At 47.1% G+C, this 23775-nt stretch overlaps 3 protein-coding genes across 8 annotated transcripts; all 3 read right to left on the minus strand.

Annotated features, from left to right (window-relative positions):
* Positions 1-3620: 3620 nt before the first annotated feature.
* siva1 (SIVA1, apoptosis-inducing factor) lies at positions 3621-7160 on the minus strand. Its single transcript, XM_047610661.1, has 4 exons — positions 6726-7160; positions 5834-6022; positions 4545-4698; positions 3621-3871 (listed from the first exon to the last, which is right to left on the minus strand). The coding sequence occupies exons 1-4, from the start codon at positions 6844-6846 to the stop codon at positions 3823-3825; spliced, it is 513 nt and encodes a 170-aa protein (XP_047466617.1). The 5' UTR covers positions 6847-7160; the 3' UTR covers positions 3621-3822.
* A 143-nt stretch (positions 7161-7303) lies between these two features.
* adss1 (adenylosuccinate synthase 1) lies at positions 7304-11292 on the minus strand. Its single transcript, XM_047610660.1, has 13 exons — positions 11055-11292; positions 10024-10126; positions 9879-9941; positions 9736-9786; positions 9589-9655; positions 9331-9438; positions 9155-9236; positions 8958-9084; positions 8724-8878; positions 8140-8264; positions 7868-7965; positions 7642-7791; positions 7304-7464 (listed from the first exon to the last, which is right to left on the minus strand). The coding sequence occupies exons 1-13, from the start codon at positions 11241-11243 to the stop codon at positions 7412-7414; spliced, it is 1371 nt and encodes a 456-aa protein (XP_047466616.1). The 5' UTR covers positions 11244-11292; the 3' UTR covers positions 7304-7411.
* A 224-nt stretch (positions 11293-11516) lies between these two features.
* inf2 (inverted formin 2) lies at positions 11517-23762 on the minus strand. 6 transcript variants are annotated; one of them, XM_047610657.1, is made up of 23 exons: positions 23516-23760; positions 20293-20703; positions 19642-19757; positions 19281-19440; positions 18346-18379; positions 17960-18101; positions 17729-17861; positions 16971-17525; positions 16538-16683; positions 16382-16443; positions 16181-16283; positions 15994-16079; positions 15804-15904; positions 15634-15704; positions 15446-15553; positions 15273-15343; positions 15064-15184; positions 14805-14969; positions 14408-14510; positions 14147-14299; positions 13077-13916; positions 12760-12813; positions 11517-11994 (listed from the first exon to the last, which is right to left on the minus strand). In XM_047610657.1, the coding sequence occupies exons 2-22, from the start codon at positions 20687-20689 to the stop codon at positions 12761-12763; spliced, it is 3720 nt and encodes a 1239-aa protein (XP_047466613.1). In that variant the 5' UTR covers positions 20690-20703; positions 23516-23760; the 3' UTR covers positions 11517-11994; position 12760. The 6 variants fall into 6 exon arrangements, 5 of the variants coding, with proteins under 5 accessions (XP_047466613.1, XP_047466614.1, XP_047466611.1 ...); XR_007114599.1 differs by having other exon boundaries at positions 12760-13916; XM_047610658.1 differs by lacking the exon at positions 12760-12813.
* Between the last annotated feature and the right edge of the window lie 13 nt (positions 23763-23775).

Here is a 23775-nt window from a genome sequence, read left to right on the forward strand (position 1 = left end):
TTCATTTGTGTGGCGTTTCGTTCATTCCTCTTTTCTTTTTTTACCTCCTCTTCTGCACCGAATGATGTTTTAATAAGAAAAACCCAAGCAGGCTTTGACACTAGCAACCTGCGAGTGCTATAGAGGAGCCCTTGTCTGACATACAGCAGCAACAGCAGCAACAGCAGGAACAGCAACAGCCGAGGCAGACAGACAATGTGTGTGTGGGCAGTGCTGCAATGTGTACACAGACAACAGAATGTGATAATACTGCAGGTCTTACAGGCCGTATCCCTCTGAAACCATAAACTGAGCTCAAGGACGGAGCAATTTCAAGATGGGCTCCCATTGTTCCTGACCTGTTGCCAGTACGCACCAAAGTAGGAAAAAAAAAAAAACGTCGTAACAAAGCCTGTTGAGTCCGTTGTGTAATTATTACTTCAGCTTGATTGTATCTGCTGCGGCGCGCTAAACCGCGCGGGCTATTTGCGTGTAAACAAATGCCAAATGTCTAATGGAGGAACTTCATGCCAATTCACTGGACATTTTCAATAGCGAGGACTTTTAATTATTTCCCTGCTGCACCATGAAAGAAATCCAGCTGCTCTGCTACGTGATCCCAATAGGGATGTGCTCGGGTTCCCACCACCCTCCCCCCAAATCCCAGCGCACCCGTTCTGGGAACGCCGCATAGACAAGGGCCGCATCCAACCGCCCCCTGCCCCCCATCCACCCTGCCCCTGCCTCCGCCTGCCCCCGCAGCCCCCAAAACCACGGCCCCAAACCTCATCCCACCACTCCATTGTGTGCGTGGGTAGTAGCTCAGCCAGGCTATTGTCTGGCCCGGCTCCCCAGCACGTACTTTATGCACAAACAGACGACACAGCGGCGCTGGCCAGGCAGCTCCGACATAAAGAAAACAATGTCCTCCCAAGATCATTCATAAACACCCCGAGCAGCCCCCGGCCAGCTCGCAGTAAATAAGGGCCCTCCGCAACGCGGCGGCCGCCTCGCACTGTAAACATCCACAGCAGCGGGCCTCGGGGCGCTCGCTGGCACCGACATCTCACATCTGCCCGACGGGATCCGGGGCTTAAAGCGGGGCCCGGCGCGAGCGTTTCTTGCAGAAACCTTCACGTGGAAACTAGACGCCACGTGATAAGGCTTAGCCGCGGGGCGACGAGGCCGGGGATGTGTGCAGCGCGCAATAAAGCATTCCTCCCCCGAAAGGCCCGGAGCCCGGCGCTTGGAGGTGCTCGAGAGAAGTTGAGAGGAAAGTTGCAAGTGTCCGCCGCCTTCAACAAGGCCAGCGGTGGGAGCCCTTGACCTCTGAAGGGACGGACTGCCAGGGACAGCTGGTGTGGCCCGTGTTTATTTATTTATTTCTTAACAAAAGACAGGTGGTCACACTTGAAAAGGGCACACAAACACAAGACACACACGCGCTCCGCGGGCACGCACACACACACAAATACGGGGAGTTTTCTTTCCCCCTCTCTCCTTATCAACACGCGTGCATATTGTTACCGCGCGCTTAAGGTTGGAGGAGCATTCCTTTGACTTTCAGAAAAATGTGAATACAGCAAACAAAGGGCTCGCGCGCGGCGACGGAATAACGTGATCAAGACTGCGCTGACACTTCTTAATCCCAACCTATAACCTACACTGGAGATGCATGTGCCACATATCAATTGCGGCAAGTGCACTAATACGTATCAACTCTCACACGGCCTTTTTTGGACAGGCTCGCTCCGACGGTGCCAAGACAGCGTGTCCTTGGTCCACTGTACAGCTGTCACTTACTCACACTCGTTGACGCATATTTATAGCAGCAGCATCACTGGGCTTGACGTTTGGCCCACACTCAGACCACAGCTGGTCCCCAAAAGAATGGGGCGAAAGACAAAGCCACGTGCCCCCGCTGGCCGACTGCAGTTGGTCCTGTCTGCGGCGCTGTGGGTGATCGCCGGGCCCCCTTCCCTTCCCTTCTCCTCCCGCTCGCGCGCACACACACACACACGCAAACACACACCCAGCCCGCCCATACGCGAGCCAAGGAACGGAGGAGGATCGGATCTTGGCGGGGGGATGGCACACACCGTGACCCTTTTGCCCTTTGGGTGTCACGGATGGGGATGTGCTGAAAACCCTAACAGCTGCACTGTCTTGTTTTGAAGGTACATAAAGTCGTCACGTTACTAAGGAGTTGGGACGGAGGGGTGGGCTGGCGGAGGCTCGGAATCTGCATAATTTGCAAACGGCTATTAAGATGTTTCGGGACAAAACAAAAAAAAAAGGAAAAAAAAATGCAAAGAGACCGTCACGTGTTCAGACACACAAAGGAGGCATCTACCAACTGTCTGAACTCTGAGAAATCATGGGTTCGCCGAGATGTGAACCACGAAATGTGACTTTAACAAGCAGGAAATTGCAAATGTTGTGCATTTTATTTCTTGATAAACACCCATATACTTTTCTACACAATTTTGTATCAGATGACTCTTCCATTTGATACAGTTCCTATAACATTTGTAGTAATAAACTGGATCAAATGTCTGAAGATCCTCAGTCATCCAGGTTGTGGTACATCCAGAAATCAAAGCCACTGGCCTCGTTGAGGTTTCTTCAATACGTTTCACCGCTTCTTCACTTCAAGTGGCTTCTTCAGTCAGCTTTGATTCCGAAACATCTGTGGGTGGTGGCCAGGACTGAAGAAGCTACTCTGCCGAGTGGTGAAACAAGTCCAATTGCCATTTTAGACCTTTATTTTTAGAACCAACGCAAAGCAAACGCATTCACCGGCCTCCCAGGTGTGGACATTCGCTTGCAATTTAACAATTAGGCACCTTCCTTTCGAGCGTTCCACATCCATCTCGGGCTTCCTTAAGGCCAGATCAAGAAATGCGCAGACAACTCGACGCCTCGCTCGCCAGCAGCTGTCCGCTCGCTCTGGCCAGAAACCAAGCGGTGCCCTCGCCACGCCAACTGCAAGAGCTCCCCGAAGACCGGAGCCACAACTGGCCCGCTGAGCGAGGGGATGTGACTCAACAGCTCATGGGCGCATTTGCAGTAAGCTCCAGGAAGAGCGCTCATATCTGTAACAACATGTCATGTGATTGATTCCTATAAAGCGGCTCCGGGGTGGACTTATGCCACGGACAACAATTACTCACAGTGCACAATACCTGACCCCGAAAGCAGTCATCATCTGTGACAAGCGGCGGCCACGAGAAAGCGATGACTACACCTCAAGGTCGCGTCCAGCCGGGATAATTGTAGCCAAATTGTCTGCTTGCTAAGGTCTGGTTCTGTTCAACCTCTGGGTCCTTCCTTGTTTTAATAAATAAATTTGATGGCAGATTCCCAAGGTCAGCTCGTGGAATTTCATTATCATTGCCCAAACCCTGCACACTTTGACTAAAAGGTTCGTTCTCTTTAGCATAGCGAGATAAATTCGTTCCCCCCGCGGAGAAAGTCGTGAATGGGCCCCGTCTGAAAGGAACTCATCCCTCAGCCTTGAAGTGTGCTGCCACCTGCTGATGTTTGACATTAAATGGCTGGGTCACCTTCGAGGTAACCGCTACGCTGGAAAGTGTTTTGTTTTTGTTTGACTCTACAGGTCACAAATTTCAATATCGGTATAGAAAAGTGTTCAAGTTTATTTCAGTTACAAATAGAGTGAAATACATACACATATATACACACATAGACAAGAAAACATCTGGATGACATAAAAAAAAGAAAAAAAAAATCACAGGAATAAAACGCAGTCTCAGTAATATCTCATGAGGCAGCTTCATATGTTCAAGCTTAAACCCGATTCGTCCTTCCTTTCTTCCTCCTTTACGTCGAGCAGCTGCAGCACAGCGTTTCGTCATATCTCCCGCTGTAACTGTGGGAACAAAGGCAACATTTATCATGTCATACAGAAACTTATCTGATGTAATGAAAGTAGTTCTGGTCGAACATGTGAGAACATGCTTCACGCCAACTGTGTGGTTGAGTTCAAGCATCTTTCATTACGGTGCTTTATCATGAGAGCAGAAGGATGCACAAGAGTGAACACCCAACCCTATAAATAACCAACGACCTGATGTAGCACTTGAGCTACATTTGGAAAGCATGGGGTTTAAAAAAAAACAAAACACGAAGCTAAATATTTTTCTGCTTACTTTGTTCTACGTTTAGAGATGAAAACAAAAAAAGGTCAAGAAAATGTCACAGATCCTGCATATTCAAATTTTCAGTTCAGGGTTGAGTGACCTCATGTGTTTCTCTTTGTACAAAACACCAAAAATCTACAACAAATGGTTTTGAGAGAAAGTTGAAAATATTCAGAGATGTGAAAATGTTTACGTATGCATTGTGCTGCAGAGACATCTACTAAAGTTAGCCTGCAAACCAGCTAGACCCACTTAATTGTGCAATACCACTTTGTATTTCAAGAGGCCCTGAATCCAACATGAGATCAAGCCATGAAAGCATAATGTAACATTTGTCAATTAATGACACAGATTTTCAACATGTCTGTGCATTTGTTCGCTGAAACTCAAAATGTGACTTACTCTATGATAGTGCAGACGGAGCAGCAGAGGCTGGAGCAGCTGGAACACTGTCGTGTGCAGGAGGAACAGGCTTGACGGTCACACTGGGAGCATCGTGTCCTGGACCCCTGGTTCTTCTGACACACGCAGCAGCCTGTTGAAGCCCCTGGGACACCTAGACAAAAGACACATCGTGGACCAAAGCGTTTAGCGAAGGGCTAGAGGTGACCAAGTACGCATCCAAACCTGTGGCAGCACTGACATCTGCTGGTGAAGGCTGTGAACTGAACTAACCATCTGCTTTTGGCAGAAGAGAAAAGTTTTTTTTTTTTCCTTCTATCGCCTGACAAATTACTTCCGCATCTCATAGCGCTTGAGTAATAGCCAATCCTTTAAATACCTTCAAAGGCTCCCATCTCCCAAAAAAGCAAGTGGACATTCAAAGATGAGTTAATATTCAATTGTCTTCACATGAAATCGTACCCTTGTGAGCAAAACGGAAGCCGTGGCACAATGTATGATTCAGTCACTGGTTTTAATAAAGTGACAACTGGTGGTTATTACTCAAAACGGACTCTCTGACCAACATCAGTCACTAATTCCTCCGTTTTCACATGTTTGGACATTGTTTTCTCTTGTAGAGTCAAAGTTTTCTGGTTCACTGGCTACATGAGCAATATTTGTTTTTTTCAACCCGATAAGAGAATCCAACTTAACTGTTTACATGGACACTATTTATCTGATAAGATACATGCATTTACATGCAGACAAAACATAAATTAAAATATAACTTTTATTGTCAAAGTGGTTCCCCCTGCTGAGTGTGTAATCTGAAATATAACAGAATTTGTTTTGTTCCCCAAACTTTAAGGGCAACACTGAATTAATTTAATAGAGAGCTGAGTCACCTGATGTTCATCACAAGGAGACTGAACATAGTACAAAAAAAATGTATTTACTTCAAATAGGAAACGATCTGATCAAGCGTACATGGTTACTATGTGCCACTATGTTCCTATTTAACAGGCCATCTAATGGTTTTAGTCTGTTCTGAACAAAGACATTTTAATATTGATTGGGCCATTAATCTTTTTATTAGAATATCAGTGTGTGTACGACATATTAAGACACAAATGGGCTGAGGGGTTGGCTGGCTACCACAGTGAGCTGGTTGGTGAGGGGTCACACAGGTGGCAACAGGTGAGTTTTATAAATATAATAAGTTGTTGGACACATCTGAATCGATCACCCGTGCCAGTAGTGAATTTACAAACTTGCTTAACTCCGTAACCACCTCAGTTCACACTCACCTCGTGCAGTACTCGTTTTCGTCAGCCTCCCGTCGTGACCGATCAGCGTCTGTCCTCTCAGCAGTGTTTGGCTGCATGTGGACGTCTCCACTTGTGCAGGCGTCTGCGGTTCTGAGCTCTTCTCCTCGCCCGTCCATATTTTGCCCATCACAGCCTTTGCACCGTTGAAGAGTATGTTCTTTGTCTTTTCTGTAAGAGGAAAAAAAAAAAGAAAGACCCACTCATGAGTGAAACTAGGTGTGACAGCCTCAGCTGACCACTCTGGGTACCCCGGAAACGTGCCTGTGTGTATATACAAACACACTCTCTTGTTGTTGAGAGTCCAGGGAGGAGCCCAGGGAATGAGGACAGAAACTAGCTGCTGGCTACAATCTGGCATATTTACTGTTTTATGTTCCCTAATATATATTGTTCAAATAAAGAATGTAAAGAAAAGAAAGATAGACACATTTTTTTTTGCTTACACCCAACTTATTTTGTTTCATCTTTCTTCCTTACTTGTGGTTCTTCAGTGTTTTCTACGTGCAGCTAAGCTACTGTGACCAAGCAATTGCTATTGAGGATCATTAAAGTCTGTTAGTCCAAGTCTTAGTAGTAGTTCTCACCGATGAATATCCAGCACGGAAGTGTTTAATGTGTTAAAAGACACCAAACAGCCACTGCCAAGTGTATTATACAGTATTAGACGCATACTTTGCCTTAAACAACGCAAAGCGTGACACATTTGACATTTCAACTTACGTACATAAGGATATATGAGATACATTTGGACACACATTCGTGTCCAAAAAGTTCTGCGCAAGCCAAGTCAACAAACAAAAGTGCGCGGGACTAAGCTAATATTAGCAAACAGGGCAGCGCGGAGAAAAAGTAGGCACGACGCCGCACTTACCGTATATTTCTTGCCTGTATTTACTCCCAAACACGCCATAGTTGTTCAGCTCCTGCTGACCGATGTGTATTTTGTACTGGGAGGAGAAGGTTTCCGGGAAAGGATAAGCTCGTTTTGGCATTTTGTTTGCGAAAAGTGCTGCGGCGTGGCGCTGAGAATTTCAACACTAGTTTGTTGCGGGAAAAAAGCAAGGAAGGAAAGAAGGAGCCAATCACGAACGTCTTTTATTGTCACGTGGCAGGTCAGAGCCAATCCGGTGAGCCTATCAACTATCACGTGACTTGCAACTATGATGCCTTCAGGGGCTTTCCCCCAGTTTCGGAAATTATTTACACAGTTCCCAGACACAATCCCAGTTGAATAAAATGATATGTGGTAGTATTTAGACTGTGTGAAGTTTATTGACAGTCCAGCTGGGATTTAGGAATCACCTAAATCACCTAAATGTATAAAATACATTACCTGCCATCATTTGAAAACGTGTACTCTATGAATCAATGACTTGGCCATTGATAGATACTTGAAATTAAATTGTGACAATATAAGAACATGAATGTCCGACAGCTCCGAAACAAACATAGTCAACACTGCTCCAAGATCTTTATTATTAAGAGATTGAAAATGGTGCAGAAAATATGCCACTTCATGCTACTCTGTCCGTGTTTCCATCGAGCCGAGATAAAGATTTAGAACATCTGGATCATACACTCTCTGGACTTTCCAACCCCGACCCACTTGACTAAAAAAGAGAGAAAGAAACAGAAAGATTAGGAAAATGGACAAAGTCGGTAGAAGTTATTCACACTAACAATGTGAATCAGTGCTGCCCATTTAATACCAAGCAGTTCTGGGTACTTGTGTGATCTGCAAAGTAAAAATAAAGAAATGCAAATTTGTTATTTTGTGTCAAACATACTGGGAACTCCAATGTGGTTCTCAATGAAGCGGATGTAGTTTTGTGCCTTGGCTGGGAGGTCGTTCCACTTCCTGGCTGCAGACGTGTCTGTCTTCCAACCGGGGAAGGTCTCATACTCGACCTCCACTTTGTGCAAGACGTCCATGTTGGCTACGAGTAAGACACCAATCAGCACCAGTCTTTGAATCAGTTATTAGACCTGAATAGGTTTAGTCCGTTAATTTACCTGGGAAATGAGGAATTCTTTTTCCATTGAGTTTGTAGGCAACTCCAACTTTAATTTCATCCAGCACATCCAGAATGTCGAGTTTTGTCAAAGCAATGCTGTTGGACACGTGACATGCCATGAGAGAACTGCTCAACGTGTTGTATTCATCGTTATTAGAATGTAATTCGTGACGAGGCAGAAAAACAAATGATTGCCGTACGTGGGGAAATATTCAAACTCAACAACCACAAAACGCCTGAAAATTTGCATAAATGGTTCTAAGCACTCACGCGGTGAAGCCATTGATCATGTGAGCGTATTTGACGATGACAAGATCCAACCAGCCGCAACGCCGCTTCCTTCCTGTGGTTACACCCACCTCATGACCCCTCGTCTGCAGCAGCTCTCCTACAGCCTGCGGAAAACATGAAAAAAAAAAAAAACTTTACTGTTACTTGATTGATGGCATTCCTACAGAAAAACAAACAAAAAATGCAGTATGTGAGGACAATAAAACATCAGTGATAAAGTTTTAACATCTTGACCTTTGTTCCTATGGTCAGTTCCCGTGACATGTAACATAACCCAGGCTCACACAGTAAACATATCCTTAACCCAGACTCTGGCCCTAAATTTATCCCTGTGAACACGTGATCTGTAAAAGAGGTAAAGAGCGTTTGAGCCTGTCTCTCACAAAATTTAACAGCTGCACTCAGATAGAATACATACCCTCCCCTCCTCTGCCCTGCCCTGCTGCCTGGGTCAGCCACATGATCACAGGCAAACTTTGTGTCATGTTGGATATCAGCGACAGTTACGTAACGAGGCACGTGTCTCGTGTGTGGACCAGTCAGAAAAGTGAGTCAAATCTTACGTTGAGTTGTTCTGTGGGGAAGGCTCCGATTCCAACTCTGGTGGTGTAGGCCTTCGATACGCCAAACACGTCGCCAATGTTGAGCGGAGGGATGCCGAGACCGGTGCACGCCCCTCCCACGGTGCAGTTTGATGATGTCACGAAAGGATATGTGCCTAAAGAGAGCATTTACAACACAGCAATTTACCATTAAACAAACATACTTTATGTTTCCCAGAGCTATGTGGGCCCTACCAAAGTCAATGTCGAGCAGAGCAGCATTGGCCCCTTCAACCAGAATTTTCTTTGGAGGTCCATGAAGAGCTTCATACATGTAATAGACCCCGTCTCTAACCATTGGCCGCAATCGCTCGCCGTATTCCTGGTCGAAACAAGGAGACAGACTTGTTTACTGCTGAAAGCGTCATGAAAGTGCAGCCACTCTCATCTACCTTTAGTTGCTTCAGTTGGTCCTCAACGTCAACTGTCAAGGACGGATACATGGACTGATACTGGTGGACGAGGTTCTTGAACCTGAAAAGATTTCAAAAAAAAAAAAAAAAAAAGCCATAGCACATGATGTGTCTGAGGCTACATGACTTATTTTCCAAAACGGGGTGATTCCTACCTAGATGAAAAATCCTTGAAGTCACCCAGGAGGTCACATACACGTAGGCCAGTGCGAGATGCCTTGCTGGAGTATGCAGGTCCAATGCCCTTCTTAGTTGTTCCAATGCTGTTATTGAGAAGCAAAAGCAAAAAAATAGTAATGTAAAAAGGTGTAAAAAAGTCATTGTAGAATGGTGTGGCTTTTGGCGTTTCGTCGTATCTTTTGACAAAAGTCTTGGCTCCGTATTCTTCCCCCACCAACCTCCCCTGCCCTTACTTCTTTCCTTCTTGTGCTTGTCTTTCAGTTTCCTGCAAGCCATCGACAACTTGGTGGAAATCAAACACTGCAGAGAGACAAATCAGTAAGTGGCTACCTTCACACAAACACAAATCTGTCAATCTGTATATAGGTCGCACATATTACCGATGTGAGCTCTGTCTGAGACTATTAGTCTCTTCTCCCAGCCTTTCAGACCTGTTTAGAGAATCGGAACCGTGTCATGTGAGCACATGTTAATCTTAATTTACACTAGTTCTTTAAAAAAAAAAACTATTTAATTAAAATACCTTTCTTCTCATTTTTATCCCCTTCTTCAAACAAGCCAGGTAGATGAATGACCACTCCATTACCTAAAAGAGCAAAGGAAGAGTTAATGGTCAGAGTTTGAATAATGCTGTCTCTATAAACACAATTAAAGGCTGAATCCTTTACCAATGAGTGATACGCTTTTGGTATTAATGATTCCGCTGGGGAGAAGGTGGAAGTCGTACTCCTTTCCATCCACTACCACTGTGTGTCCTGCATTGTTGCCGCCCTATAAATCAAATAAAGGGGTTATGATTTGATATGACTTCATACTGCCAATGTTTTAAAACGAACATACGCCCAAGGCCCCCGCAGACGATTCTGCCACATGCACATGTCTAATCTTATTTTCGTAAGACAGGCCACCCTCTTCCCGCATTTGCCGAGCTTTTCCAGCACCTATTTTAACAGACTTGGCTGGTGCCGGTGGATCCGCCACGCTCTGCACCCCCTAGCTAAGACCTGGCCTTCTCACATATCACGCCGGCCTGAGAATGTGACCTCTCCAGCCGGGTGGGTGGGGCTCTCAAGCCTTCAGAACACAGGGTGCTAGTTCTGTCAGTGGTACAACACAGCAACTGTTGGCAGGTCTCTCAGTGTGTCTCGGTGCTGAACTGACCTCTGGAGTGTTATGTGTCTTATGTAAGTGGACAGAAATTCACCTGTCTGGACCTGTTATGATTATGAATGTTAATGCATCTCACATTATTTTTATTTATTTATTTGAGATGTTGTGACAAGTGTTCACCTGAAGGAGTCAGTCAGGGCAGCTGCAGACGTAATAGCAGGCGTAACAGCGGTTCATGACATTTGACATTACAGAAATGTTTTGAAATTTCATTAGACCCACAAAAGTCCACAGTTCTATCATTTAAACCCTTGAGAGGAAAGTTGCGAAACTAATCTGCATGAATAAATAATAAAAAAAAAAGAGTTCGTTGTGACGCCTTCCCACCTAATGAATATTGACAACACCAAGTTTTCCCCAAATCACAGACGTAGATCACACTGTTTTCTCTCTGCGCACCTGTTGCGCACTACCAAGCCGCCATACATTTGCGATTCCGAGGCGATGTAAGGAATCGTACAGCAAAAAAAAACTGCGTTCACTATTACTGCACACACGCCGCGGATGCTTGGCTGAGCCCGGCATTTACCTGACATCTGCAGACGACGTCAGCCTCGGTCGCCAATAAATCGACCACTTTCCCCTTTCCCTCGTCTCCCCACTGCGCGCCGAGCACCACCGTCACTTTGTTCCCGGCGTCGTTGCGCGATCGCTTCATTCCCGCCGCGGCCGGTTGATTTGCGTTTTTGTGGTCTTTCGCCGACCAGCTGAGGGACATGACGGCGGAGGTGACTGCGGTCTGCCCGTCTCAAGAAGACTAAGCCGTCGCCAAGAGTGGCATTGCCATATCTGTAACTTCATAGCGGGTGATGTCAGAGCCAGACGCGCAGGAGTACGTAGCCTGTGCTCAGGCGAGTCCTCTCAAAGGCTGCTAAAGACAACGGCCTTTACATAACGGTCACATTGATGTGCACTCCTCAAGCCGTATTCATTGAGATGTCTGCTGCGTGCACCGTGCGTAATATGGCTCAAAATGATCAAGACGAACAGCTCAACAGTAAATCCAATTTTATTAAAATATATCTAACATTAAAATTTCAAATCCATCACACTCTCCTTATATCTCAAAGTATGTGAATAATATATAAACAAATTAAGACATAATATCCAAGATGTTTTGATGAGTTAAATATCTCATCTGTAACAGAGCCCATAACAAAACATATTCACTCCATATTACAACAATTATACAAACATACAAAGCACATTAAACTTGTTTTTAGGGGGAATGTAGTTCTGCGATCATATACAACAAAAAAAATTATATTTTAAATAAAGTGACAAGTTAACATCCATGCGTGAAGATCCCAGCCTCGGGCGCGTTTGCTCTTCCTGGTCGGGCCAAACTTTGGAGAAGGAAGACTCCCACATTTTCATGCGGCCTCACAAAATAAAACAGTCGTTCACAAGTCCCATGTAACAAATTCAACATTTTCTTTTTCCTCTCACGTTTCTTTTTCTGGCGTCACCTAGGGAAACAAATACTCAAATGAATACAGAGAATCAAAATGTCTAAATAAAAATACTTTAATGCATTTTAAAGTTATTAAATTTACAGCTGGATAAAAGACACTCGGCGGAGAAACATACTCACTTGTTTCGCTTGCAAACATCAGTATCAGCTTTAAAATCTCTATTTATATTTATATATATATATTTATAGATTTTTAGGGGTAAAACATTTTAATGCATTTACATTCAACGCTTTCATAAAAGCCAAAATGTTAAGAAAGAACGGTTCACAGGACGCACAAGGGACCGTGTTAGTGGATTAAAAATGTAACAGTCCCAGTTGCTGATTCAGAGAATGGACAAGAAAATATGGAAGGAGAACACACAAAAGTCATGAAATAGCTCAGTCCACAATGAACTTCACAGTGACTCCACAATCGGCACAGCTGTTTGAGGTCGGAAAACGTGATTGTCAGATTAATTCACAGAGGATTAATCACTGTAAATGAAGTGTGCGTTTAGATTGCGTTTTCCCACAAGTTTGACGGACATTAGAGTCAATGATTGCCTCACAACCACTTAATTTGAAGAGCGTTAAAGAGAGAGCTGGTGTTAAAAAACAAACAAAAAAAAAGTTGGACGACACAGACAAATGGAATCCAGATCCCAGTTAGACCAACAGATGATGTGTTATTTGAGACAAGGCTCTGACGATGATTGAGTTCAATAGGAGGATATTCCTTGCTTACAGTTTGCCATCCCATCCCATCGATTTGACCTACCTCACTGCAACACACAGCCTTTTTTATGTTTAGTGTGTCCTTTCCCACTGTTACCTTGTGTTTCAGAACGGAAAACAGAGCATTCAAACAAACTGACCGTCAGATCTGCAAATCAAGTGCTGCACACTGCATTCATAGCCTTTAATCAAATGCATGTAATAAAAAATATACTCATGAACACATACTAAAATAGCCCGTATATAAAATATAAAATGTTAAATGCATTAAAATCAAAGCATGTAAGGATTTTCCTTTAAGACACGTGACGAGACTAGCATTCCAAACATGATCTTTATTGAGGTTAATGGATAGATTACCTTGGTTACTCTTCTTTTTGTTTCGTTTAAAGAGCCGCTGCTGTTTCTTTGGTTCGGACTTTGGGGAGAGGGGCACTGCTTCGCACGCCGACGCCGGATCTTCTGGTTGCAGTCCGTCTGGTACATCATATCCCTCGATGTCCTCGCTGGCTGCGGTCACACTGCTCTTAGGCCCTGAATCTCTGCAACCTACGACCTCATCTTGGCCGGACGATTTTGCAACAATGCACTCCTTCTCTTCTTTGCCCTTCTCTCGTAAATGGCTTATTTTATTGCTAGTGTCACCTTTCCCGTCTCCCGCTGTATTGCTTTCACTACGCGCATTAGTGTCCGTTTGAGGTGAAGGACTCTCCTTGATGTGCACATCTACGCTAATGTCTGCCGGCGTCTCCGCCCCCAGGCCGGACGTGTCGTCCAACACCGCCTCCAGCAGGTCAGAATCGGAGAGGGAAGATGGGCTGAAGACGCTGTTCTCCGTTGAATCTAAAGAGAAGCCATTGGTGGGGAGGCCCGGCTCACGCTCCCCTTCAACCGGAGGCGGAGGTTGTGTCGTGTCTAGCGTAGGCGCTGCTGGTTTCTGCGGGCGTTGCTCGTCCAGCAGCGAGGTGGGTCTCTGCGGGGGCGCCTTTGCCGTCGCGTCCGGCTCTCCCGGGGGTGTGCTGGGAGGAGCAACTGCTCCGTCTTGTGCTGCATCCGGCCGAGCTGCTGGCGGAGCCTCTCCTGGGGGGCTGCTGAGGCCGTTCACTCCGCCTGCGCTGCGCTGGTGACCCTGAGGTTTGGTGGGAGCGGAAGTGGTGGTTGCTGCGGCGGCTCCTTCGCCTGCAGGCGTCACACTTGACCCTGGGGGGACAGAAGCAGGTTTAAGAGGTGGTTAACGCAAATAAGGCTGGCGGGCCATTATGCTGTGGGCGATGGTGCGCGGCAAAATGAAAAAGGCTATGCTAACGCGGCTTGGCAAAGCGATGGGGCTAGCTAAGCGGGATGGGAGCGATGCAGAAGCATAAAGCGGTTTTGTGGCTCGCAGGTCGGGAGCAGATCTGCAGGTGAAGGCCACGGTCTCTTGTCCTTACCGGGTGGGCAGGTATCCCTACGCTTTTCACTAGAAGGGAGGCTTTCCGAATCGCACCTTGGCCGGGTCTTTCTCAGGCTGAAACCTTTCCTGATATCCGCCAGGAGGTGGTCGATGATGCAGCCGTCATCCTGCGGCACAAAGCCTTTCTTGACTGGAAGAAAAAGAAAAGATGAAGATCCAAAGAGTGCTTAATTACCACGTGCCACTCGAAACAAAGTCAGAAGTCACAAGTTTCTAGCAGAGCGAAAGAACAACTTACTTATCTTTCCATTCTCTCCTTTCTGCCTCTTGGACTCTTCCTCCGCCAGCTGCTTCTTTCTCTTCTCAGCCTTGGCTGCTTGCTCTCTCCGCGTTTTGTTTTCCTGTTATCATGAGAGAAAGGGTGTCACTCACTGCCAAGTACAAAATGTACACGGCAATTTTCCCTTTGTATCATTTGCGGAGAGACGTGCGAGCGTCTCCCGCTCCTTCCACTGTTTTTTGCACTGATACGCGTCTCGCGAACAAAACACCACCCCCACGCACAGGAGGAAGACTTAGCGGCGCAGCAAACTCGCTAACGGGCATTCCACAGCACAGCATGCAAACATAAAAAAAATAAAAAATCCTTCGGACAGTCTTACAGTGACAAAGATCTTCAAAGTACACTCCCTGACCTTGAGCGCCTTTATGAAAAGTTGTCGGAAAGTCTTGATGGTTCCAAAGAGTTCCTCGAGCGACAGCTGATTAGCATCCTCACATAAGTAGACAGCCAGTTCACTTCTCTTCGTCTCAATCTTGGAGAATCTTTCATTCAAAGCCTGACATGCCGCCCGATTTTCCTGTGGCAGAAAGAAAGGGATAGATATAGATATAAAGATGCCATGGCATTCAATCATCCATATTACATAAAGGAAGAGCAGCTCAACATCTCACCTCGAGGACCTTTACATATTGTTCCTTCACCTCGTCTACAGAGTTGGAAACTTTCTTGGCCGTCTCGTTCAGTCGTTTCAGCAACTTGCTGGCTTCTGATTGAACCGAGTCCAGATTGACGCTGAGGAGAGAGTGCAAAAACTTTGGTCGTACGTCTCCGCCGAGAACCAGTTATGGGATAAAGGCATGAGTGTGAAATCTGTGTATACCCCGCTGCTTTTTCACATTTCTCTATGTCGTCCGGCAGCGCCAGCAGCTCCGGGTGGTGCGCCTCTGCCTCCTTTGCAAAACAAGCCACACAGTGGGCAATTAAACGGGTTCATGACTGACAGGGAGGAGGGGTGGGAGAAGTTACGGCAGCTGTTTTGCCGCTTTTTTGTACCTCCAGGATGTGATGTAGCAGCGTAATGCGGCTCTTGTTGGCCTTGGTCTCCGTGAGCTTGAGCAGGGAGCTGATCTTGAACCCCTCGGCGTTCCCCGTGTGACTTCCCTGGAAGTAGAGCAGCGATTAAAAATGCAAGCGCAGTCGAAATGTCAGCTTCGTTGATGCATAAAACGGGAGGCGCTTACGTAGTTGAGAAAATTCCCCACGTCGAGGATGAGCCTGCAGAAGCTGGGCACAAGCGTACTGGTCCTGAGGGCTGTGAAATGCGTAACACCTTATTAATTTGAATATTTTTACGAATTAATGTTGCATTTTGACAACTGTGAACGCTGGTGAAGCCTCGGAGTCCACTCACACTGGCAGGCCTCCTCCACCAGCTTGACTTTGGGCCTGAGCATCTCCAAAACCGACGCGGTCTCCTCACACAACAGCATGCACTCGATTCTCAGCTGGTAGCTGAGGGGACAGAGCAGGAGAGGAGATGAGCACACATTGGGCAGAGAATATCGCACGCAAGGAACGGGAGAACTGGAGTAGAACGTTACCACGGCACAGTGAGGAGGGAGGTGTAGAAGCGGTCGACATTGGCCAGCTTGTCTTTCTCTCCTTGGAAGGACTTCAGATTTTCAATCTACATCGAGGCACAAGGCAGTGACTCATTGTCAAGTGGGCTCTTAAATTGGAGACGCGCGTGCGACAGCTCTCTAGGTGACGGTCGGCGACAGTACAAACCTCGTGCTTCTCCGGCAGCAGCTTCAGAAGCTGTTTAAGCACCTCTACGTCAAATCTGGTCCGGTCTCCGCTCTGGATCATGGCTACAAATTCCTCATTCGTGCTGGACAGAGGAAAAACGGCATTGATTCGGGGGAAATGGGCAAAGATATATATATATATATATTTTTTTTTTTTTTAAAACAGAGCGTCATATCTCACCATTTGAACTGCTTAAGAAATATGTTCAAATTCAAGTTTTTCTTTGGATCGACGAAGGTAATCTATAGGGGAGAGAGAAAACACACGTATTAACTGTTCGGCTCCGTTAATCAGCCGCCGTGTGCTGCGCCTCCGTCGAGTGTTGACCAAGCACACCTCTTTAGGCTCCTTCTTGACAGGAGCAGCTGCCCCTTTGTCTTTGGGCACGATCTCCGGGAGACAGAACAGCTGCTCGATACTGCTGTAGTTCGGCTCCCGAGGAGGCGGCTCTTTCTGAACCGAGGCCCACATGGAGGGACCATCTGTGTGGACGGAGGGAGAAAGTGGGCCGTCGTGAGCTCGCGTGGCTCCATTTTTTAAAATTTTTTTTGCATCAACATTCAGCCGAGCGATGCCCCTTTTCAGAACACAGGGGAATCCTTTTCGGCACCCACACTGAGCAATATGCAATTTAGGAATACGGCCTGAAAGCTCATATTGATGTCACAGCCCCCGCAACTGTTCACTATACTGGTCCAAAATGGCAACACAGTCCCTCACTACGACCGTATTTTAAAACGTATAAGTGGCGAATACAATCGTCACTTACCTGTAACGGCGCGGAGTTTCTGCCAGTTGAGCTTTTTCATCCGCAGAGTGGGGCACCGATTTGCCTTTGCAGGTGTGACACACCCAAGTAATTGGGCGCTCTGAGCCATTATCATTCCTGGCGGAGCTGGTGGTGGGGGTGGCATGCCAGGTAAGGGTGGAGGAGGCGGAGCCATGCCCGGGAGTGGTGGTGGTGGGGGTGGTGACATTCCAGGCAAGGGAGGAGGCGGGGGAGGGCCTCCGAATCCTCCAGGTAGAGGCGGAGGAGGAGGTGGAGGAGGTGGAGCAGGCGGTGGTGGGCAGTGGTTAGAAAGGCCGGCTGTGCTAGGGGGTAAGGGAGGAGGTGGTGGCGGAGGCGGGGGCGGAGAGGCACACAGCGGCTTCTGAGAGGACGCCAAGCTTTTATCTGCCGCGCCTTTGTCCGGGTGATCCAGATCCGTCTGCACGGCCTTATCCATTTTGACTATCAGGCCGTCCACTTCATGGTGACCCGTGCAGCTTTTCCTTTTGAAGACCATCAGCCGCTGCATGATCTTCTCACAGGACTCCATCTGAGCTGGAATCCAGACACACACACACAGATAAATCTCATTTGAAACTACTTCTCCCTTTCTACAAACAAAAGCCGGCCTGCCACCGCCTCCGCCTCCTTCATCTCCCTTTCACACATAAATCCCCGGTGAGGCCATTAGCTAGCCATTAACCTCTACTGAGCGTTTGACCTAAAGCAGGCACATTTGCGCTGCTGTGCTCACTCACAGTCCTGGGCTAGCAGTATGGCTCTGTTGGTGATGGCTTCCAGAGCCAGCCAGATATCCGGTCGCGCGGGCCCGAGCACCAGCAACGTCTGCAGGATGGACAGCAGCTGGAGGGAGGCCGGAGAGCTGCTGACCTGCGCACACACACACACATAATTTGGGCTTGTCATTTTTACATTAGTAAAACAAACAAACAAAAAAAAAAAACGAGCATTTCAAATAGTCTGGTCACCTTGTTGAAGAGTGTGGTGAAGACCTCCAGGTGATTACTCATATCGATGCCCCCGTACACCCGCAGCAGCTCTTCCTCATCTTCGGCCATTGCCTCCTCAAAAGCTTCACACTGAATAATCAAGTCTTCATCTTCCTTCTCTCTGCACGACACACACACAGATCAGAGCGGCATTATTTAAATGCCATCTTTAGTTCGCTTAAAAGGAGTTCTGCTTCAATTACTGTCATCAACCTGCAAAAAAGGCAAACTCCGCTTCCTAAAAGCGCCACTTCACTTGCAATGATTCTGGCTTTTAAAAGTAACCCCAGACATGAACTGTACAGCTTAAGAGACTTAAAAAAATAAATAAAAAATCAAACACAAACACAAAAACGATGGCTCACCTCAACGCTGGCAGGATATCAAGTAACTGGAGGCCTGGAAGACAGTAAGACGCAATTATTAGCTTTTGAGAAAGTTTTCCTCAAAACGTGTCACACATTTCGTCCCAGTGGCATGTGTTAGTGTGACAGGAAGTCACAGGTGAGCAATCACGAAGGAGGAGTGGCCAATCAGACGCCTGATTGGTCCAAGGTGGTGGAGACATTGTGACGGACTTGGAAAGCTGCGTCCGTGTCAAACTCAAACGCGGAGCTGTTCGTTTTCTCCGCAGATCAATCATGATCTCCTCCGTGTCGGAAAATAGTCCCGGGTTCAAATTGCTACTCTCAATCTGACATTATTGAAAGCAGTTTGTAAGATTTATTCCTGGGTCTTCTCGGTGCCAAAAGACCGGAAATGGGGGAGCCAGCTGGAAATCAAACCCAAGGACTGCAGGAAAAGGCGTGCGCGCAAACATGGTATGTGCTCCCACCACTTGACTCCGCTATCAAGTCATTCTTTCAATCTGTTTTCACTATATGCTTGCACACAGACTCCAGTGGCCCTGAGAGGAAATGAGCTCATCCACAAACTGAATGAATGCATGGAGGGTTCCACTCAGCAGGATGTAATTTAATCAGCGGCAGAGTGATGAGATTTTCTTTCTGAAGAAACTTTAGATAGTAGCTCTAGAGCAAAATGCATGGATGCGCAATCCTGCATACACCTGAGGTTTTGCTTAGGTCTCAGGCGCTTTGTCAAAGTGAGAATGAGGCCAACGGGACTATTCTTAGTCAGACCCAGTGACAGAGATATTTGTAACGGAGCTCCTGCTGATGCCCTGCTTTCTCTCTCGCATTTGAGTCACCTTGCTCGTGACGGGACTATAAACCGATTAGCTGTTAGGTGGCAGCGGAACAGTGACCCCCTCCCCTCCCCTTCCCTTCCCCTCCCGTACCGACAAACTCCTTCCTCATCTTGTCTCTCTGCCTGAGGTCGTCGGAACCGAAGATGAGCGCGTTGATGACGCTGAGGAGCGTGACCATGTAGGGGACGTTGTCGGCGGCCTGCAGCTCGTTCATGATCATGCTGAAGCGGTACTGCTGGGTCTTCACGCCCTGAGGAGGGGGGAAACCAAGGTCTGTGTAAATACTCCAGTCAAATAGGAAGACTGGTGATCTGTAAAGCTTGTGCACGCATCCCTCCACTAGAGGGCACCGTTAAGGCCTTTGTCACTAAGATGATGAAGGTTCATGTGCAGCAATTTAAACAGTCAAAAAAAAACTTTTCTCTCTCTACATATATATCCATCTACTTGCCTTGTAGTGGTCCAGGGCGTCGAGTGCCAGCCGGTGGCCGTCTGAAGAGAACATGCTGAGCGCTGCGAGGAGTTCAAACACCTGCTTCTTCACCATGGTGTTGGAGGTGTCCAGGGCTGTAGAACAATTATCAAAAACATTAATACATGTACGTAGGACACTCAAGTTTCCCATCAGTTTCTCTTGAGTTAAGTCTCTTTCTCCCTGCTCTTTCCTCCGTGTGTCTAGATCACAGTAAGATGTTTTGTTTCACTTTGTTTCTCTTGAGGCAACTCAGGGGGCAAAGTTCCCCCTACGTTTTACTGCAGATAAACACATGTTCATGCAGGAATGGTGGGGGAAATCCAATATTCACAATACACACTACATTTTTGGGAATGTCCCCAAGAAAAGTCTTGGTGATTCACGTCTGGATACGAAGCAGGCTGGAAGACCAGCACTGAATGAGTCAGAGAGAACCACTAAATCATGTGAGTGAAAAACGCTCAATATGTGATGAGCCGTGTCCGGAAACACAAGAGCTGTTTAATTTGAAGAAAAATAAGCTTGATTAATTATAAAATATCTCATTCTAACGCTTATTTTCTGAAAGTTGTGAGACATTGTGTGTGTGTGTGTGTGGTTGTGTGTGGTTGTGTGTTTATCGTCAACCTTGGGAGAGCTTCCGAATGTATCCCTCGTTCTCTATGATGAAGTGGATCCCAGCCGATGAGTTCATGACCGCGCGGACGCAGTTGACGCAGGTGAGCTGCAGGAGGGCGTCCGCGATGCGAGAGCATCCCCGCCCGGAGAGCCGGTCCAGGGCCTCCAGGAGGAGATCCAGCCCGCTCAGCTCCAAAAACTGCACCATCCATATCTGGTCGCTGCCCTCCAAGCGGCGCTTCAGCCCCGAGTAGTTGACAACGGTGGGGACTTGCAGCAGCCGGATGCACAGCTCCGGGTCGGCGCTCTCCAGGTTGGCCTCCTGCTGCGTGTCGGAGTCCTGCGAGGAGCCCAGGCGATCCCTGACGGCCGCCCACTTCTTTTTTCCGTCCGATTTCCCCGACATGGTGGCTGGCAGGGCTGCGGAGTGGAGGGAAGACAAGCGGTGCTCACAGTTTTGCCAAAGCCGTGCCTACGAAACAGGGCAATTTTTTTTTCAGCAAATATTATGAGGAAAAATGATGTTGGACAGCAGACAGAGGCGATGTGCTCTGATCCGCAGCGCTGTCACTTTTATCCGTGCAAGAGGAAGCAGGCCAAAACAACTGCTTATCAGAAAGGAAAACAGAATAGGAAATGATAGCACTGCACTTTGTGGTAGAGTAAAAGATATGTCAGCAGTCCGGCCGTCACCAGCTCAGCCAAACATTCCAATTTAATCCTCGCTGTCAGATCATAAAAAAACTCCCTACAAAGCCAGGCTCAGCCCTGACTGTGCGTCTTTATAATCTACAGTTTAAATAAATATATTTCGACACCCATTATGGGGGTGAGAAAAATATGCATGTTCACAAGGCAGTGTGCAGAAAGCATCACACCAACACATCTGACCCTGACGTGAATGCACACACTGATCCTGCATCCTTTTTTGGCCTCTCCGCATACCGCAGCGCTCTCATTTACCAACCTCTCTAAACCGCCAGCTTCTAAAAACTGCAAACCGCTTTGTGTGTTTATCGTCAGCCTCCCGAATGTGTCCCTTGTTCTCCAGCATTCCCACACTCCGTAAAATAAAATCGGCAGGGTAAAGGTTCAGGCCAAAAAAGGGGAAACGTTCCTCAAAACGGTCTAAAAATACTTTTAAGCTGGAGTCGGTGGGGCAAAGTAAGTGAACAGCGGGAGCGGTTCCTCTTTCCTGTGTTGTTGAGTCCCCGCTTGGCACGGGTATGATATACAGAGGAGACAGTGAGCGATGGACAAACACGCGGCGAAAAAGGTCACCAGAAGAGCCACCTCGGAAGGTATTACAATGCGCGCGGACCACTTAAGGCCTCGCAATCAGGATCATGTGCCCTGATGTTAGACAGCTCGGATGACTCTCCCCTTTCAGAGGGGTAATTCGCAGCACAAGAGCAGCGATGATTTGTGAAAAAAATGGACAAACTGGTTCTCAATGCACTCCCTGTAAAGCCGAGGTAAAAAAAATCAGGCTTTTTCTTTCCTGGCGAGGCAAGCTCTGACTGCAGCATATCAGCCCTGCTGCCAGTGTGAGAGTGTTACCGTGGCAGCAAGCGGCCAGACAATGGTGTTTTACAATAGGCCTTCTTGTACTCTTCAAAGAGCCGCGTTCATTAGTCACAGAATGGACGGCATGCCCCCCCCCCACACCTCCCCCACCCCTCCCTTCCAGGCTAATCAGAATTTTTTTTGTTTAAAAGACTTTTTTTCTGATTCACTGTGATTTTCAACTTTCGGCCCAAAAGCTAGCAAGTTGGCGCCCGTGATCTGGAGATATTTCAAAACCAGGGACACTCGTGAAAGGCAGTGATGAGATCATTAAAATGCACTGGGAGTTTTTGTCAGAGCCGCAGTTATGACTATGATGCAAAAGTGAAAGCTGTTGCATTACGTGCACTTTGACTCCCTCCCTCCCAGGATTCAGAAACTTCTTCAGTGGGAAGGAAAGGACTTTCCCAGGACAGGAAACTTACCTCGAGGTAAACACGCTGCTGTGACAAACTGAACTTCCTCTTTTGAGATTCCAGTTTTCTGCCTAACTAATGACTAACATTTTCTCTCGCAAGCAGTCAGGAATTAAAAAAATAAATAAATAAAAAAAAATGCACAACTTGCATTTGTCGACCTTGTCTGCCTGAGCTCCCACATGTACCACTAATAGCAGGCTGATTCACTGCGCGCAGGACGAGCCCACTCACTCTGTCCTCTGGTTTGAGTCGCCCACGCAGGCAGCCCACTGCTACTGTACAGCGTCGACAGTTAGGAACACACAGAAACATGTCCACAGGTTTATTTCCTCTGAGAGATATGCAAAGCTCTCCTGTTTTTCACCCCCCGTTTCATTTAGATCTGCATTTTAAACATTATGTCGCCTAGAATGAACCCGAATGCGCAGAGGGAGGTGTGGGGGACACATTGTTTGTTTGTTTTTGCTTGGAAAGGCACAAGATTGTGAAAGATTAAATGACTCCTGAGCATCTGTCATCACGTGCTTCTTGGAGATTGAGCAATGGCAAACAGTTTTTAGAGCTTATGCGAAACGTTCATTGCAGCCGAGGACATCTGGCGCTCATTTCGGCTCATTTTCTGAGCACCTCTCCTCCTCTTTCCTGCTGTTTTTAAGGGAGTGACCGACATGCCTTCAAAGTGTTATGTTGGGAGTCGCCAGCCCCGTGTCTGGTTTCCTTTCCTCTCATTCTGCCGTCTAAGGATGTGTGCACAAACTGCCAGGCTGATCAGACACCAGCACGCTGACAAACAAATACATGCCCCCACCTCCCCCAATATCCAAACACAGCACTGAATCCGCAAATAAATTTAGATTTACTGTGGCAACAGTTTGTCCCTCCTCCCTTCCTTCCACCTCCTTTTTATATGACAAGGACCAGCAGCTTACTGCCTCCGGGATGGAGCAACAAAGCTGGGAATGCAGTCGCCACTTTGCCAGCCTGGAACAGCCTGGAAACAGCCCACATTAACGGTGCACCTTTGGTTACTTTGCTATTCTGCGCTTTTTTTTCTGCTTTTTTTCTCCTTTTTTTCATCCTCCCTCCTCCTCACATACCAGGAGACATAACGGGACTATAGTCACCTCAAAGAAAAAGACGCCGGGGAAAACACGCAAGGCCGAGCGCAAAAAGAAACCCCCGCATGTCACAGATAAAAACACAAGCAGAGCCAACATCACAGAACAACCAGGAGGCTGGTGCCTTACCTGCTTTCAATCCATAAATAAACACTTGGATGGGATCGAGTCCTCAGACGGGATGGCGCTTTGCAGTCATCTACACAGCCTGGATTTCAGTGTGTGGGGGAAATAAAAATCTGTATTAATGAGATCTAGACCGATGAAAATTTTCGGCAGTGTGCAGCTGATCGGTCCCTGTGCGGTGCGCGCTTGATGCCACCGCTTTTTAATCGCCCCGGCCCCTGAGCTTTCAGTCACTTGTGAGGAGACTGACGGCGTCAAGACAG

The sequence above is a fragment of the Mugil cephalus genome, chromosome 17, assembly GCF_022458985.1.
Source record: "Mugil cephalus isolate CIBA_MC_2020 chromosome 17, CIBA_Mcephalus_1.1, whole genome shotgun sequence".
NCBI lineage: Eukaryota > Metazoa > Chordata > Actinopteri > Mugiliformes > Mugilidae > Mugil > Mugil cephalus.

Excerpts from the sequence above, each read along its gene's own strand:
- siva1 (XM_047610661.1), bottom strand. The coding sequence starts at position 6,846 with ATGCCAAAACGAGCTTATCCTTTCCCGGAAACCTTCTCCTCCCAGTAC. Across the intron at positions 6,023-6,725 it reads ATACAGGCAAGAAATATACG|AAAAGACAAAGAACATACTC; the intron begins GTAAGTGCGGCG and ends TTCCTCTTACAG. Across the intron at positions 4,699-5,833 it reads GAAAACGAGTACTGCACGAG|GTGTCCCAGGGGCTTCAACA; the intron begins GTGAGTGTGAAC and ends TCTTTTGTCTAG.
- inf2 (XM_047610655.1), bottom strand. The coding sequence starts at position 20,689 with ATGTCGGGGAAATCGGACGGAAAAAAGAAGTGGGCGGCCGTCAGGGAT. Across the intron at positions 16,684-16,970 it reads GAAACTCCGCGCCGTTACAG|ATGGTCCCTCCATGTGGGCC; the intron begins GTAAGTGACGAT and ends CCGTCCACACAG. Across the intron at positions 15,185-15,272 it reads AAATGTGAAAAAGCAGCGGG|CGTCAATCTGGACTCGGTTC; the intron begins GTATACACAGAT and ends CTCTCTCCTCAG.
- adss1 (XM_047610660.1), bottom strand. The coding sequence starts at position 11,243 with ATGTCCCTCAGCTGGTCGGCGAAAGACCACAAAAACGCAAATCAACCG. Across the intron at positions 9,439-9,588 it reads CAAGCACAAGAAGGAAAGAA|CATTGGAACAACTAAGAAGG; the intron begins GTAAGGGCAGGG and ends TCTCAATAACAG. Across the intron at positions 8,265-8,723 it reads TCCCCACAGAACAACTCAAC|GCTGTAGGAGAGCTGCTGCA; the intron begins GTAAGATTTGAC and ends TGTTTTCCGCAG.